General features: G+C 51.1%; 2 protein-coding genes across 3 annotated transcripts in view; one reads left to right on the top strand and one right to left on the bottom strand.

The window, feature by feature from the left end:
* The window catches only part of IFT172 (intraflagellar transport 172), a 31,130-nt gene extending 16,064 nt beyond the window's left edge, over positions 1-15,066 (top strand). Inside the window, exons 19-48 of the mRNA XM_059660282.1 lie at positions 1,119-1,203; positions 1,503-1,595; positions 2,290-2,367; positions 2,621-2,869; positions 3,048-3,126; positions 3,339-3,459; positions 3,644-3,788; positions 4,241-4,330; positions 4,911-5,008; positions 5,181-5,316; positions 5,399-5,515; positions 5,774-5,916; positions 6,679-6,772; positions 6,927-6,991; positions 7,180-7,360; positions 7,598-7,707; positions 7,823-7,952; positions 10,289-10,387; positions 10,594-10,703; positions 10,839-10,902; positions 11,014-11,100; positions 11,363-11,479; positions 12,284-12,394; positions 12,577-12,696; positions 13,221-13,316; positions 13,523-13,582; positions 13,662-13,760; positions 14,062-14,215; positions 14,625-14,716; positions 14,920-15,066. Of these exons, the coding sequence (XP_059516265.1) occupies positions 1,119-1,203; positions 1,503-1,595; positions 2,290-2,367; positions 2,621-2,869; positions 3,048-3,126; positions 3,339-3,459; positions 3,644-3,788; positions 4,241-4,330; positions 4,911-5,008; positions 5,181-5,316; positions 5,399-5,515; positions 5,774-5,916; positions 6,679-6,772; positions 6,927-6,991; positions 7,180-7,360; positions 7,598-7,707; positions 7,823-7,952; positions 10,289-10,387; positions 10,594-10,703; positions 10,839-10,902; positions 11,014-11,100; positions 11,363-11,479; positions 12,284-12,394; positions 12,577-12,696; positions 13,221-13,316; positions 13,523-13,582; positions 13,662-13,760; positions 14,062-14,215; positions 14,625-14,716; positions 14,920-15,009 (3,313 nt within the window). The 3' untranslated portion in view covers positions 15,010-15,066. The remainder of the gene's footprint in view (positions 1-1,118; positions 1,204-1,502; positions 1,596-2,289; positions 2,368-2,620; positions 2,870-3,047; positions 3,127-3,338; positions 3,460-3,643; positions 3,789-4,240; positions 4,331-4,910; positions 5,009-5,180; positions 5,317-5,398; positions 5,516-5,773; positions 5,917-6,678; positions 6,773-6,926; positions 6,992-7,179; positions 7,361-7,597; positions 7,708-7,822; positions 7,953-10,288; positions 10,388-10,593; positions 10,704-10,838; positions 10,903-11,013; positions 11,101-11,362; positions 11,480-12,283; positions 12,395-12,576; positions 12,697-13,220; positions 13,317-13,522; positions 13,583-13,661; positions 13,761-14,061; positions 14,216-14,624; positions 14,717-14,919) is intronic.
* Positions 15,067-15,125: 59 nt separating this feature from the next.
* KRTCAP3 (keratinocyte associated protein 3) lies at positions 15,126-16,787 on the bottom strand. 2 transcript variants are annotated; one of them, XM_059660285.1, is made up of 7 exons: positions 16,664-16,787; positions 16,337-16,521; positions 16,191-16,250; positions 15,810-16,016; positions 15,554-15,688; positions 15,335-15,447; positions 15,126-15,212 (listed from the first exon to the last, which is right to left on the bottom strand). In XM_059660285.1, the coding sequence occupies exons 1-6, from the start codon at positions 16,689-16,691 to the stop codon at positions 15,340-15,342; spliced, it is 723 nt and encodes a 240-aa protein (XP_059516268.1). In that variant the 5' UTR covers positions 16,692-16,787; the 3' UTR covers positions 15,126-15,212; positions 15,335-15,339. The 2 variants fall into 2 exon arrangements, with proteins under 2 accessions (XP_059516268.1, XP_059516269.1); XM_059660286.1 differs by having other exon boundaries at positions 15,126-15,215.
* Positions 16,788-16,834: the final 47 nt, after the last annotated feature.

The following is a 16,834-nucleotide window of genomic DNA, read 5'->3' on the forward strand; positions in this document are numbered from 1 at the left end:
TTGGGACTCCAGATTCTTAGAGTTCAAAACAGGGCTCCATTTATCAATTTGTGTAAACTTAGAGAGATTACATAATTTTTCCAAGCCTTGGTATCTCAATTTCCTCTATGTGAATAGGGGTAATAAATAATAAAATTAACCTTGAAGGATAGTAAAGAAGAAGGGTAGTGATAGTGAAGAAGAACAGGTGAGAGCATCTATGCAAAGAGCACAGATTGTAGGTGCTCAGTCAGTGTCAACGGCGGCTCTTTGGGCTAGGAGCCATCCTTGATCCACTTTCCCCGTACTCCCCACAGCTAGACTGTCAGCACGTCCGAGGGACTCTGGTCCAGGGTCTTCAAAACAGATCCGAGTCTCTTATTTGCCCACCCTGCTGCCTCCGCCCTAGAACTGGCCACCACCATCTCCTACCTGCAGTGTTGCAAAAGCCTCTTAAGTAGTCTCCCTGAGACTGTCCTATACCCTTAGGTCCATTCAGCCCCATAGCAGCTGAAGTAATTTTTTTAAAACATAAATTAGATGATCATTTACTTGCTTAGCATATTACTATTGTACTTAGTAGAAAACCCAAACTCTTTGCCATGTCCTAGGGCCCTACAATAACTGGCTGCTGCTTCCTTCCCATACCCGGTACCTACTTGCCCATTTGCCTCCAGCCGCACTGGCATCCTTTGGGCCCTTTGAGCTTGCCAAGCTCACTCCTGCCGCAGGGCCTTTACGCTAGCTGCTCCCTCTGCCTGGAATAATTTTTCCCCATCTTACGTGATTGCATCTTTCTTATATTCAGGTCTCAGTTCAAATGTCAGCACCTCAGACAGGCCTTCTCCGACTGCCACCTTAAATAGTTCCCTCAGTCACTGAGTCACTGTCTATAATAGCACACATTTTATTTTTCATTCTCTCAAATTATCTTTTTTTTTAAACTAATTATTTGTTTCCACCAGAAAGTAAGTTCCCTAAGAGCAGTGCCCTCATCTGTTTTATTCCCTTTGTGTCTTCAGTTCTGGCAAGACAGTGCCTGGCAGATAATAGATGCTTAGTATATACTTGCTGATCCAGTGAATTAATGATGATCCTATAATAATGTTACTATTCCTGTTATTGCTTCCATACCGTAGGTGCTTTTCTGCCTTGGGCCACGTAGCAAAAGCTCGATTCCTGCATGAGACCAACAAGATTGCAGATCAAGTGTCTCAGGAATATGCAAGTATTGTCCTCCGATTCATTCAGTGTCTCCAGCTGAGATTTCCTGGTCCTCAGCTCCAGCAATCCTAGCTTTCCAGCTTTAACTAATTTCCTCTACCGGCCCACCCCACCTGCACCCTTAAGTTGGACCATTTGGGGATTTCTTGCCAAACCTTAAGCCTCTAAGTTCCTGAAGTTTTTCGGCTTTCCAAGTCTTGTAGCTTCCACGCCTCTCAGGCCTTCCTGTCTCAGCCTGCACAGACAGAATGGCTTCTGCAGCACTGACAGACTAACCGGAACCTCCCTTTTCCCCACAGGGTGGAGAAGGAACAGACTTTTATCGGGTCCGAGCACGTCTAGCCATGCTGGAGAAGAACTACAAACTGGCTGAAATGATCTTCTTGGAACAGGCAATGGGGGAAGAGGGACCGGATGGATAAGGGGATCAGAGGGGGGAAAACCCAGGCAGACTTGGGGGAGGGAAGAGCACTGGTTAGCTGGGCTTCCAAAGGTTTGGGGAGAATTAGAGAAATGTTTATACCATTAGTTTCACTCAATTTCCCTCTCTGCATTAGTCCTTACAGTTACTCTCTTTCATAAAATGCCTATCTTCCCCTGCTCTCCAGAGCCTGTCTTTATAAATCTCGTGCATGGAGGAAAATCTGGATTTTATGGGGCTGAAGCTTATACCATTTGAGGGGCCCTGTTTAAAAAAACTGCCTTGGGGTCCTGGCAGGTGGTTCAGTTGATTGGAGTGTCATGCCATACACCAAAAGGTTGCGGGTTTGATCCCCTGTCAGGGCACGTACAGAAGGCAACCAATAGATCAATAGATGTTTCTCTCTCTCTCTCTCTCTCTCTCATCAATAAACATATACTCAGGTGAGGATAAATAAAAAAGGAAAAAAAAACTGCCTTGGAAGGATCCTGCCAAATAAGGTTCCCTGAAGCTTAATCTTCTTTTGTTTCACAATAAATCCATCTCTGCTTGTGTATAAGTCAAGGCCACATGGGCTGGCATCTTAGCCAGGCTGAGGAGAACTTGCTGATTTCTGATGCTCATATTTTCCTGGTTCCCTCTTTCCTCTGCCCGGGTTCCCCTAGAACGCTGTTGAGGAGGCCATGAACATGTACCAGGAGCTGCACCGTTGGGACGAGTGTATCGCTGTGGCTGAGGCCAAGGTAAACTCAAGGTTCTGTCTTCTCCACAGTGGTTCAGAACTCGGTTCCACCAACATCAGAAACCTCCTCTTGTCAAGGAGGCTGTAGGAACTGGAACGGGGCTGGGGCTGGGGCTGGGAGCTGACATGGTGAGGTGTTAGGACATTGGTGTCCAGGGGGATTCCCATTGTTACCGTGGGATTGGAGACGCATAGGAAGCAGAAAGGTGGGAAGGAGGGATGTGACTCCCAGTTCTCCTCCGTTGTATGTCCAGGGACACCCTGCCCTGGAGAAGCTGCGCCGGGGTTACTACCAGTGGCTGATGGACACCCAGCAAGAGGAGCGAGCCGGCGAACTGAAGGAGAGCCAAGGGGATGGGCTAGCGGCCATCAGCCTCTACCTCAAAGCCGGGCTCCCCGCCAGAGCTGCTCGGCTGGCGCTGACCCGAGAGGAACTGCTAGCCAACACCGAGCTGGTAGAACACATCACCGCAGCCCTTATCAAGGGGGAACTGTATGAAAGGGTATGGCTGACTTCCTGTTCCCGCCCCTCATCTCCAGGGCTCAGTGCCCCTTTCCTACCCAGAGGAGTCTTAGAGAGCATAGCCCCCCCTGACTGGTGGCCGATTCTCTCCTCTTGGGGGCCAACACTTGGTTCTTTGTGTAGTAGGGGTATCTTGTAGTAATACAGTATGTTAACAGGCAGGTGATCTTTTTGAGAAGATTCGAAACCCACAGCGGGCCCTGGAGTGCTACTGTAAAGGCAACGCCTTCATGAAAGGTACTAGCCATCCACAACCCATCCTTCACTGTCGCAGATTCTTGCCCAAACAGTCCCCGGTCCTATTTTGGTGCATCTGTTCAGGTTGACTGGCTCCGCTTCTCCTCTGTTCCTCCACTCCTCACTGATTTTCTGCACTTCATTTCCCTGTCTTCCTTTTCCCGAGTCCCATCCCTGGAAGTCTCAACTGTGTACCTCTCCATCCCCGGCAGCGGTGGAGCTGGCTCGATTAGCATTCCCAGTGCAAGTGATGAAACTAGAGGAAGCATGGGGGGACCACTTGGTGCAGCAGAAGCAGCTTGACGCCGCCATTAATCACTATATTGAAGCCAGGTATGATGGTCTGGGGGTGCAAAGGAGATGGGACGTGAGGTGAGAGGTGCTGGGGCAAGTTAAGGACGCCAAGGCCTAGAAGAAAAGATCTCGAAATGTAGAGCAGAGTCCGCCCGAGCTGTCCTTTACCTGCACCCATCTTCCTCTTTCCTCTGACACATTTATGCCTTTCCCACTGTGCCAGGTGCTCCATTAAAGCAATTGAGGCTGCCCTGGGTGCCCGCCAGTGGAAGAAGGCAATTTATATATTAGATCTGCAGGACCGGAGCACTGCATCCAAATACTATCCTCGCGTGGCCCAGCACTATGCGTCTCTGCAGGAGTATGAGGTGAGGAAGAGCCCTTTCTGCAGCCTGAGGCAGTGCAGTACCTGACGACAAGGGGAGAACCCAGAACAGGAGGTGGGGGCCACCTCACCAAGTCCTTCTTTCTGGAGCCCAGCATCGCCACCCGAATGGAAACAAACGGTTTACTGACCCTATTTCATTCCAACATGACACAGACCCTCCTGTGCCAGTATGAGTGATTCTTCGTGAATCATTCCAACTTAGTTAAAATTTAACAGAAAGGCAAGGCCCTTTAAACTCCCATTGTTTTGGGCTGGTCTTCTCTTCCAAGCAGTAGAAGGTGTGAGACACTCATAGCCTTCTTTTCTCCTCTGTTGTGGCATGATAACGGTACCCCAGGCTCTATTCCAGCCTGGCTGAGGCTTGTTCTTTCCTCCTACTGGCAGCTTTAACCCGTCGCTCTGACCTTTTGCATCTGTTTCTCTCAACCACAGATTGCTGAGGAACTCTACATTAAGGGGGACCGGACAAAAGATGCAATAGACATGTACACCCAGGCTGGCGCCTGGGAGCAGGCGCACAAGGTAGAGAAGTGGGTGGAGTTCATGACGAGAGAATTCTTCTTTTGTGGTGGTGGTGCCACTCTCCTTAGTGTCTGATCTCCCATTCCCATGGGCTCCCAGAGAGCTGAGAAAGTACCAAAATGTAGTCTGGGTAACTTCGATCCCTAGCCACAGGGAAAGGCAAGATGAAGAGACCTGTGTTCCCAAACCTGTAATTCTGAAGATCGGATGGGCTTGGGATCTGGGGGATCTGGAATACCACTCCTGACACCCTATGACACTGGCAGCTGTGTTCTCACTTCTGCCCCCAGAAGCCGGTGGGTACGGTAGGAGCATGGTAATGGGGACATATGCCCCCAGCACAGGGCACCTCTGACCCTCATGCCTTAGCAAAATATAGTTCTTACTTGGCTTCTTACGGCCTTGGAATTCCCTGAGTTGATTAGGAGAGTGGCAGTAACCTCACTCCTGTGGGTGATGAGAAAGTGCAGAGTCCTGAGAAAACAAGTTCCCTCGAGCCCCCCTTCACTGACTGCTCTGCACAGCCCTCTGCTTCTCCTGGGAACTGGCACCTGAGGCTGCTCTGCCTTTGTGTGCACAGCTGGCGATGAAGTGCATGAGACCAGAAGACGTGTCGGTGCTGTACATCACCCAGGCGCAGGAGATGGAGAAGCAGGGCAAGTACCGTGAGGCTGAAAGGTGAGCCGAGGCCCCACAGGTGTGGAAGGAGATGAGGCGTCAGGGCTGGAGGGAGGGCTGGGGTCTGAGGGTGTGTGCCCTCTGTTCAGAAGGCAGTGACAAGACCTGTTCGGAATGGCTCCAGCAACAGGAATGTTGGTCTAGGAGGCCCACGTGTATCTCCCACCCCCAGGCTGTATGTGACAGTGGAAGAGCCTGATCTTGCCATTACCATGTTCAAAAAGCACAAGTTGTATGACGATATGATCCGCCTGGTAGGGAAGCACCACCCGGACCTCCTCGGTGACACACACCTGCATCTGGGCAAGGTGAGCGCTTCTTCTGTCCCTGCTCCCCCCTTCCTCAGACAAGCTCCATCTGCCCTCTCCATCCTGACCCACCTTTCCCCAGGAGCTGGAGGCTGAAGGCCGACTACAGGAGGCCGAGTATCACTACCTCGAGGCCCAGGAATGGAAGGCAACAGTGAACATGTACCGGTCCAACGGGCTTTGGGAGGAGGCCTACCGGGTAAGGGATCCAGGCCACACCATCTCTCTTCCAGCCACACCTACATACCCAGCTTCTCGTGCCATGTTCAGGGTTTATGGACTCCCTGAAATCCATGCTTGGACCGTAAGCAGGTTAAGAGCCCCTGAAACGTAGCCTTCTTCCTGTTGTCCTAGCGCAGGTCCCTGATCCTCGTCAGAGCTGAGGTCAGGTCAGAGACGAGGAGGGCGCAGCCACGTAGCCCTGCTCTGGAGGATGGCGAGGGGCTTTGCTTTACAGGTGGCCAAGACTCACGGAGGAGCCAACGCCCACAAACAGGTGGCTTATCTCTGGGCAAAGAGCCTGGGAGGAGAGGCTGCAGTGAGGCTGCTTAATAAGCTGGGGCTTCTGGAAGCTGCTATTGACCATGCTGCCGACAACTGGTGAGCACCAAGCCTTCCCTCCACTGGCCCTTTCCGGACAGAGCCTCTGCAAAGCATAGAGAAAGAAAGGAGGCAGAACTCGAGCATTCCTAAAAGCTGAGGCAGAGCGAAGACATGTGGTGGGAGGACTTGGCAGAGAGGCAAGGATGAGTTAGTAACTCTTCGCCTATCGCCTGGGTCTCAGAACAGTGTTTAATCTTTGGCTGTTCTAAGGACAAAAGTGGAGCGAGAACAGCTAAAACGCACTGAGCCAGTACTTACTACTGAGTAACAGAAGTGTGAGTCCGTTAAATGCGAAATGAGCTTTTCGTAAGTAATATCACGAGCACCTGTAGTAACCCTGCATCGAGCCAGAGTGCGGCGGGCAGGCAGTCTCACTCATCTGTGAGGCTGTTTTTCTGCGGACGGAGGTGTGGCCCAGGAGGAGGAGGCAGGAGCACCAGGAGCCCTTCCTACCCTGTCGGTGTAGTGCTGAGGCCCACACCTCCTTTCCCTCCCTCCTGCTCATCCCACTCTTCACAGCCCAGGCTTTTCCAAATGTGTCCTAATCCCCGGGGACAGTGAGGTGATGTCACAGGGCTGCCTGCCTTTCTCTACATCTCTCCATGCTTCTCTGTCACTTCATACCAGTTTCTTTCCCAAGCTTTCCCTTCCCCTCAATTGTTGCCCCTTCTTTCCCTTTTCTCTTGCCCTCCCTTTCCCTTTTCCTCTTATAAAAGGAAGTACTGAGTAGGCAAGCCTTACCTGCACCTTCCCTTTCAGCTCCTTTGAATTTGCTTTTGAACTCTCTCGGCTGGCCCTCAAGCACAAGACCCCCGAGATTCATCTCAAATACGCTATGTACCTGGAGGACGAGGTATGGCTGTGACCCTTCTCCATTGCTTTGACCCTGACCACAGAGCCCTCCTTCCCACCCCCCAGCCCACTGCTGCCAGATGTTCACCCCTCCGGTCTCAGAGCTGCCTGTGGTGCCAATCTCCTCATGTGTGGCTGCCTTTCTCTCCCTCTAGGGTAAATTTGAAGAGGCTGAAGCGGAATTCATTAGGGCTGGTAAACCCAAGGAAGCAGTCCTCATGTGAGTTACCCCAGAAATTCCTAAATCCTGTCCTCCCAAGCCCAGCCCCAGGATCTTTGTCATCTTCACCTCCATCCAGACCTAGTACCAATAAATCTGATACCCACTCAGTGGCCTGGCTGTTTGCCTCCCACGGTTGAGGCCTCAATCCTATACTTAGCCTCTCCTGTATTCTCATCTGGGAGCAGGTTTGTCCACAACCAGGACTGGGAGGCTGCTCAGCGTGTGGCCGAAGCCCACGACCCTGACAGTGTCGCCGATGTGCTGGTGGGGCAGGCCCGGGGGGCCTTGGAGGAGAAGGACTTTCAGAAAGCAGAAGGACTGCTGCTTCGGGCCCAGAGGCCAGGCTTGGCCCTCAATTACTATAAGGTGGGACAACCGCCGAATCCAGGGCCATGAGGGGAGGGGAAGAGCAGATGTGAGCCTACAGAGCTTTACCCTGACCTCTAGTACTGAGTAAGATCAGGTTAGTACTGGGGAGGGGACGGCGAGAAAGAGGAAGAAGAAAACAGGTCCAAAGACAGGAGTCAGGGGTCCATTCCACATGTAGCAGTGGGAGGCGGTCACGCCTGCCTCTGCCCTCCTGATACCTGGAAATCTGAGCAGGAGGCTGGATTGTGGAGTGATGCCCTGCGGATCTGCAAGGACTACATGCCCGGCCAGCTGGAGGCTCTGCAGGAGGAGTATGAGCGGGAAGCTACCAAGAAGGGGGCCAGGTATGAAGCCAGGGGGGCCAGGAAATGCGGGCAGGGCTGGGGGTGGGGTGGGTATACAGCGGCCCGGGAGAGGCTGCCCTCCTGTTCCTGGTCATGAGCACTGTCCTCTCCACAGGGGCATGGAGGGGCTAGTGGAACAAGCTCGACAGTGGGAGCAGGCTGGGGAGCACAGCCTCGCGGTCGACTGTTACCTCAAAGTGCGGGACACGGGAAGCAGCGGCCTGGTGGAGAAGTGCTGGATGAAGGTAAGGCTGCCTACCCCCCCAGGCTCCGTTCACGCCCAGCACTCCTCAGACCGTCTTTTCCCTCCTACCGCCACCTTTTTGTTTTCGATCAGGTAGCAGGTGTCTACTGAGTGCCTGCCAGATGTTAGATCCAGAACTTGCACAGGCTAGCAAGGGGATAAAAGACAGAACCCTGACAGTCAGAAATCGAGGGAAGTTAGACTAACATGTGGCTCAGTTAATTAATATTGTATCTGGGTGAAGTGATCACCTTAGTGACCACTCAAGTGTGTGATCCAAGTGAAGTTCAGGGAGGCCTTGTGAGAAGGAGCGAGGCCTGGGGCCAGAGCTGGAAGGGCAAAGGCCAGACCCTGGAGCTGGAGCCCAACGGAGCTGGGAAGAAAGCAGGAGCTTCTCTGCCCGGCAGCTCCAAACAGTCTTAGCGGATTAAGCCAAGCCAACATGCTTCCTCAGTTCTAAGACATAAATCATCACATTTTAGTATCTTTGAAATCGGGATACACGAACAGTTTAAGCGATGTGCCTTAGGTTCGAGGACGTGTGGTACTAGGAGTTAGGAAGGAGCGAGACTGATCAGCCCCCTAAATAAAATGTTGGTGGATGATGCCCTTGTAGTTTCCCTCAGCTTCTGAGGCCTTGCAATTGAATAGCCCCTGGAAGTTGGAGGGGAAGGAAGGAGGAGGACTGATGACTGATTATGAGCATTTAGCGGATTTTAATCAGCAAGTATTTATTAAACATCTGCTGTTACTCCAGGGCATTGTTTACTAGGGTCTGTGCATGACTACACCGTCTTCAGATCGGTCACAGGATGGCTTCCTGGATGGGGGCACTTGAAACCTTGACGGGTTTGGCAGGTAAAGAAAGAGAGGCAAGAATAGGTGGGGGAGCCCAGCCGGCATGGCTCAATGGTTGAGTGTCAACCTGTGAACCAGGTCACAGTTCGATTCCCTGTCAGGGCAGCACAGGCCTGGGTTTTGGGCTCAGTGTAGGATGTGTAGAAGGCAGCCGATGATTCTCTCTCATTATTGATGTTTCTGTCTCTCCCTTTCCCTTCCTCTCTGAAACCAATAAAAATATATTAAAGCCCTAGCTTGTTTGGCTCAGTGGATAGAGCATCAGCCTGCTGACTGAAGGGTCCTAAGTTCAATTCTGGTCAAGGGCACATGCCCAGGTTGTGGGCTTAATCCCTGGTAGGGGGTGTGCAGGAGGCAGCCAATCAATGAATCTCTCTCATCATTGATGTTTCTGTCTCTTTCTCCCTCTCCCTTCCTTTCTGAAACCAAATAAATATAAATATAAATTATATTTTTAATATAATTTAATATAATATAATATAATTTATATTTTAAATTTTAAAAATAAAAATATATATAAATTATATATATATATATATATATATATATATATATATATATATATATATATATATATATATTTAAAAGCATAAGTGGGGGAAAGGCCAGGAGGATTAGCATAGTCTATAGCTAAATTACAGCGTGCGGAAATTAGAATCTGGTGAGGCTGTCAGCATCACAGTGAAAACAGAGTAAGCTCACAGAATACTTGGTTTGTAGACTTACTGAGTTTTAGGGTTGGAGATGTCTCTAAGGTCATTTAGACCAGCACTGTCCAACAGAAATAAAGTCACAAAGGTAAGTTACACATGTAATTTAAAATTTTCTTGTAGCCACATTCAAATGAATTTTTTTAAAAAACAATGGTGAAAATAATTATAACATTTTATCTAACCCAATATATCTAAACTATTATTTCAACATGTAATCAATATAAAAACTTAAGATGTTGTACATTCCTTTTTCCATACTAAGTCCTTGAAATCCAATGTGCATGTAAGCTTACAGCACATCTCAGTTGGGCCCGGCCACATGTGACGAGTGGCTGCTGTTCTGGACAGTACAAGTCTAGACAAACCATCACTTTTATGATGAGGAAACAGGCTCAAAAAAACCCAACACAAATATTTACAAAATGTCCTGGGCGCCTATTTTAGGATTTCCTATACCATGTTACCGAGATTCTATTTGTGACAAAGAACTTGAGCAACCACTTTGTCAAAGGCTGCAGGACCAAATGCAGTGACCTTAAACAGGAAGAGTCTGAAAAGAGGACAAGTAGAGAGGTGCTGAGGTCGCATAAAGGCTCTGATGGACCATGAAGGCAAGCTTTTCCCAGGAGGGTGGAAGGTGAGGGAAGGTTTAAGAGAAAGTTGGCAACTGGAGGTAAAAAAAAAAAAAAAAAAAATCAGGCTGAAGACCCCTAGCAGTCTTTGTCTCTCCTACTACCTATTTTCCATCTTCTGTTCCACCACTCAGGCAGCCGAACTCTCCATCAAGTTTCTGCCTCCCCAACGCAGTCTGGAAGTAGTTCGGGCTATAGGACCCCAGCTGATTGGAATTGGAAAGCACAGTGCAGTAAGTAGGGTGCTGGGACTGAAAAGACAGATTTCACAGAGATGGGTAGAATGGTGACATCTACACCCAGGAAGGTGCATGGGGTGGGTGGACCTCTTGGCGCTGGTGGCAGGCAGTTCTGGGGAAACAGAGGGAAGAGTTCACAGAGGGGGAAACGGAGGTGAGGAGGAGAAAGACGGTCTCCATCTCTACTTCCCACCATGAAGGCTGCAGAGCTCTATCTGAACCTGGACCTAGTCAAGGAAGCCATCGATGCTTTCATGGAGGGTGAGGAGTGGAACAAGGCCAAGCGTGTGGCCAAGGAGTTAGATCCCCGGTGAGTTCATATCCCCCTTCTCTCTGAGAAATGTTCTTACTTCCTTTTAAAATGGGAGAAAGTTCTCATGGGAAGGGTATGACCACGAGACTACCCCGGGACCATGAAGTTTTTTCTCTCTGTACATCTTCACAGGTATGAAGACTACGTGGACCAGCATTATAAAGATTTCCTCAAGAACCAGGGCAAAGTGGACTCGGTGAGACTTGTGGAGTTAGCAGGAGACAGAACACACACAGAGACTCAAGAGATTCTCTCCTTCTCCCCTTCATGTCATATCTCCCCTAACTCTTTTTCCATTGATCCACAGCTGGTGGGTGTAGATGTGGTGGCTGCTTTGGACCTGTATGTGGAGCAGGGCCAGTGGGACAAGTGCATTGAAACAGCTACCAAGCAGGTACTGCTCTCTATTCCCATTCCCAGCTCTTCTGTACAAGTTCCCTGGACTCCACACCTGTCCCAGAGCTCTCTCTCCTACTCCTCTAAACCCAAAAGATGACTAATCAGCATCCAAGAGCTTAGTCATACATTGGGGTCAGAGGCCAAGCTGGCCTTTTGCCTCCTAAGCAAATCCACAGCCTCGAGTCACCACCCCACCCTCACTGCCTGGTCTTACTTGATCACACCTCCCCCGTGCTTCTCCTCCACCCCTGGAACAGAACTACAAGATTCTGCACAAGTACGTGGCTCTGTATGCAACTCACCTGATCCGAGAGGGCGACTGTGCCCAGGCCCTGGCCCTGTATGTGCAACACGGAGCCCCTGCGAACCCACAGGTACCAGCTTGCTCCTTGGGATGTTTCCTTCGGAAAACTGTTACCCTCTCCTCGAGAACCTCCCTGCCCTCAGGAACTGTCTTTGCTAAGGATTCTTTGATCAGTATCATGCCCAGGGACCCCACCCAGTCTCTTCCAAAATGTACAGCCCCTCTGGAGGGTTTCCCCACTGAAGCACCCACCTCCCAAGCTTTTAGCCAACACACAGAACAGGAAGGGCCTAGGAGCTTGGGAAGAAAGTAATGGTAACAAGCCTGGGGGGGGCGGGGGTGAGGGGGGCTGGAGGGGGGCGGCAGGAGAGAAGAGGGAGGGAAAGGCACAGGCATGCTCCTGGGGAGCACGCTCTGGGTCCTCGGTTGTAAGGGTTTTAGGGTGGAGATCTTAGGGGAGGTCTCAGGGGAAGATCTCAAAAGACAATGCAGCAGCTTTCCAGGTGTGTCTAGTTCTCCACTGATTGTCAGCGCCTGGGGATGGGGGTTCATTATCCAATGCAGCTGGACCTGAGGTCCCTACACACAACTCTAGGGCCGATTTCCCCCAGTGAATGAACAGGGCTCTCATATCTGAGCATCACAGTTCCCTGGAGTATTAGCCCGTTCACAGACTGCATTCGCATTCACATATTTGCCCTGTCACAGATCACCAGCTAGTAGGAAATAGTTCTTTTTTTACTCCTGTTCTTTCTCCATCATTGTCTCCTAGCTCCTCCACACACACATTTACAGCCATTTTTCCTCTCTTTGACCCAACTTCCAATGACTTTGTCCCCTTCTCACTCGGCTCTTTTTACCCCTCTACCTTCAGAACTTCAACATCTACAAAAGGATTTTCACTGACATGGTGAACTCGCCTGGGACCAACAGTGCTGAGGCTTACCACAGTTGGGCTGACCTTCGGGATGTCCTCTTCAACCTGGTGAGGAAGTCGGGTCCACAACAGTGACCGCCTGTTCCTGTCCTCGTCTCGTCTTTCATGCACTTGAATCTTTACCCTCTCATGTACTGCACCTCCCTGCGTCCAGATGGCCACCAGTTGACCACTCTCTGGCCCTGGTACTCCTCTGATCCCTGACCCAGGCTATGCTCTGTCTGCTCTAGTGTGAAAACCTGGTGAAGTCCAGTGAGGCAAACTCTCCAGCACATGAGGAGTTTGAGACAATGCTGCTGATCGCTCATTACTATGCCACTCGCTCTGCGGCCCAGAGTATCAAACAGCTGGTGAGATGGATGGGGGAGAAGCACTCAGTCTTATGGACGTTTCTTCAAATGTATGAAGTTGAATGAATTCAAGTTCTGGATTTTCAACCCTCGCCCACTTCTCTCCTAGCTTTTCTTCTGTTCAAATAACTCTTTAACCCTTGCTGAGATGGTTTTCTCCCTGCCTCCTTTTAACTTCTCAGGGCTCCATGCCTACACAATGCAACCTCATTATGCTTAAACATTCAAATCCCATGATTTCTGTACTCAACTCTTATACATATACCTTCGCCTTAATAACAGATTGTGTCATTATTTCATGTTCTTAGATGATACAATTCTAAAAATGGAAAGAACTTTATATATACTCTGTGGCCAGTCCTGTGAAGATGGAAATACTAAGACCCAGAATGGCTTGAGATGCATAGTAGTTTAACAATGATGTTGGTTTTCTGGCTTGATGGCTGCCTCAGTCATAGGATCATCAGTCCGGTAGCTCAGTCACTGAAGTGCCAGGGTCACAATGCTTTGACTTTAATCCACAGGAAACTGTGGCTGCCAAGCTTTCTGTTTCACTTTTACGTCACACCCAGCTCCTACCTGCAGACAAAGCCTTTTATGAAGCAGGCATCGCTGCCAAGGTAAGCTGGGACGAGGAAAGATGGGGTTAAAGAGACAAGATCAAAAGTTGGTAGGTAGACTACCCCGTGTGCTCAGGCAGAACAAAGCTGAGTGTGGGGCTGATGTTATGAAGAGAGCAGCTTCCTGTCTCCCTGGACTGTTCCCCTGCACAAGCAGCATCCAAGCCCAGCTACTCACTTCCACTTGCAACTCTTCTCTGTTGCAGGCAGTTGGCTGGGAGAACATGGCATTCATCTTCCTCAACCGCTTTTTAGATCTGACCGATGTGAGTAGGGAGGCTGTGCCCAGAGGTGCAGGTCTTACCCGTCACAAGCTGGGACTGATGGCTGCTCACTCTGCCACAGGCAATCGAGGAAGGGACTCTGGATGCCCTCGACCACTCTGACTTCCAGGACACAGACATTCCCTTTGAGGTGCCACTCCCAGCCAAGCAGCACATACCGGTAAGGGCACAGGACTGGAGCCTGGGAGGCTCGCAGTGTGAGTGCACTGAGAAGGGAGCACACTTGAGGATGGTCCTCCCAACCCTTTGTACCAGCCATCAGTCCACCACATCTTTGGAATGACCTGTCCTCACTATTCCTTCAGGGACAGTAGAAGCAGAGGAAAAAGCTAAGAGTGTGACTGACCCTCAGTTCAAGGACCATTTATGGGTGAAAGGATGACGGCTTAGCAACTCCCCCACTAACCATCCTCCCATGTGTCCTGCCCTGTTTGAAGCTGTGCTCCCTGTGTCCTTCCCAGGAGACTGAGAGAGAAGAGGTTCGAGACTGGGTGCTCACAGTCTCAATGGACCAGCGGCTAGAGCAGGTTCTACCTCGGGATGAGCGAGGTGCCTACGAGGCTTCCTTGGTGGCAGCGAGCACTGGAGTTCGGGCACTGCCCTGCCTCATTACAGGTACAGAACCCTATAAAACCCCATATTCTATAGTTGGTAGAAAGGAGGGGGAAACAGCAGGACCAAGAAACTATTTTACTGCCCCAGCTGGTTTGGCTCAATGGGTAGAACGTCAGCCTACAGACTGAAGGGTTCCAGGCTCGATTCCAATCAAGGGCACATGCCCAGGTTGTGGGCTCAATCTCCAGTAGGAGGCGTACAGGAGGCAGCCAATCAATGATTCTCTCTCATCATTGATGTTTCTATCTCTCCCTTCCTCTCTGAAATCAATAAACATATTTAAAACAAAACACTATTTTACTGATTTAGTAAAGGATGCAGAAGACAAGAACATCCCTACCCCTAAATTACTGTTTTCTCCCTCAATCCCGCTCAAACCCCAGTTCATCTTTTTTTCCTTCCCCTACAGGATACCCCATTCTGAGGAACAAAATTGACTTTAAGCGGCCAGGGACGGCAGTTAACAAGGACAACTGGAATAAGTTCCTTATGGCTATCAAGGTTAGAGCAGGGAGACTTGAATGATGGGGCAGGGAGAATACCGCACTGAAGAAAACAAACTAGGAGGATGGTGGGATTGTCAAGAAGGCAGGTGCATGCTCTGAACCCTGCCTGCTGCCCATACTGATGGAGCTCATTTTCTTTATAGCAGGAATGTTTTTCTCAGCACTGATGAGTTCCTCTGATGTTCTATTTGCTTACAGACCTCGCACAGCCCAGTGTGCCAGGATGTGCTGAAATTCATCAGTGAGTGGTGTGGAGGGATACCCAGCACCAGCTTTTCCTTTCAATAACTGGTAGAGCTCAGGGAAGAATATTAAGTTCTTTCCTCATTAAACTCTTGTAACTAACAGAGACCACTGTATTCTTTAATTAAGGTCACCCAGTGCCCTTTCCCCCCAAATCAGAGTCAAGTGGAAGAGTTCTTTTATTACAGTATTTATATCATCCTGGGGGTCAGTGGAAAGCCCTGTGGACTGAGCTTCTGGATCAGCACCTGCTTAATAGAAGGGAGAGCCTAGGTCAGAGGGCAAGCAGCATAGCAAGGGACTAGACCCAGTTCTAAAAGTAATCCCTGCCCCTACCCTTTTCCAGGCTACAATCCTCATGGCCCATTACCTGTCCTAAGCCCAACTTTTCTGTGATGCCTGCATTTCTTGATTTTGATCCAGTAGCTGCTCATTATCCTGCTCTCTACATTTAGGATGATCAAGCTCTGTCAGTTGCTCCAGCTGCAGAAGAGGGTAGAGTTAGTACTCTGGCCCTGAATTATAGTTCAGCATCTTTTCAACACAGCCAATCTGTGTTGAATGAACCCTTCCTGTTCATTTTCCTTACCTGCCCCTGTAGCCCTTCCTTCCTGCAAGGCCCAACCCCACGGAGGGTGAGTGCTGCCACACAGCAGTAACCAGACAGAGCAGCCTCCGCTGCAGACATGAGCAAAGAAGGAATCCAGAGAGCCAAGGCTGTATCCTAAAAGGTGAAGAGGAGGATGGGGGGACTCAGAGGGAGTAGGGCAAGAGTGGCAAGTTGGGGTGATTACAGGGGCAGGCCCAGGCTTTGGGGACTGCAAAAAAGCTGAGAACACACTCACATAGATTCTTGTGGGGTCAAAAGGGCAGTCAGCGTGTCCAGGCCCCTGGTCCAGCGGTAGCAAAGGGTCCAGCAGTCCTGGATGGCAGTCGGCAATAAGCCGGCGGCCACCATTGGCCACAGTGAGTGACACTGCGAGGAGGAGGCCCAGAGAGCAGGCGGTGGACAAGAGCAGGTTCACCAGAGCTACTGCCAGCAGGGCCCAGTGCTGGAGGGTCAGAAGGTCAGGTGAGCAGCCTGGAGTGGCCCACGCTCCCACTGACCATAGACACCTGGGCTTCTCTAGTTGGGTCTCCTCCTCCCCACTTAAAGATGAAGCTGAGTCAGCCCCTATTTCCCTGACTCAAGGCCCCCTCATTACAACTCCATAAACTACCCTCACCAGTCGTGGTTGAAGGAGGTTCCTGGACGCCACGAGGGCCACAAGGCCCAAGGAAACACTCTGGAAGACACAAAGGCCGAGTGAGGCCCGGAATGCGCTCCGCGCGCCGCCGCCCACAACCCGGCCCGCCCTCCCGCCGCACTCACCAGCAGCCCCGAGCCCACGGAGATGACATTGGCAGCGGTGTACTCGGGGGTGACCGCACCGCGGGGGTTGGCTACGTGCCGCAGGACGGTGCCGTGCAGCACGGCCCCCAGCAGCAGGTTCACGTGGCCCACGAGGATCAGCGCGAGGCCCACGCGCATAAGCCGCCGAGGGCCCCGGACTGCGTCTGCGGAGCACGGGGGGAGGGGCCAGCCTGAGTCCGGAGAGGAACCGGGAAGCCCCGCGCGACCACCCACGCTAACCGGGGGCCGTGGGACTGGTTGAGGGGGGCGGGGGCAGGAAAACGAGAGCCAAGGGGTGCGAGTTACCGAATCTGCAGAGGCGGCAGCCCCTCATCGCGTCCTTCCGCGCCCGCCGCCGGGCACCTCTACCTGCCCGCAGCCCCGCCCCCGCTCGCAGGCAAGTTCCGCCCCAGCACCACCTGAAGGCCCCACCTCCGCGCCGCCCCACCTTCCGGGAAGGCGCGGACACACAGGACG

The sequence above is a fragment of the Myotis daubentonii genome, chromosome 12, assembly GCF_963259705.1.
Source record: "Myotis daubentonii chromosome 12, mMyoDau2.1, whole genome shotgun sequence".
Taxonomy (NCBI): Eukaryota; Metazoa; Chordata; class Mammalia; order Chiroptera; family Vespertilionidae; genus Myotis; species Myotis daubentonii.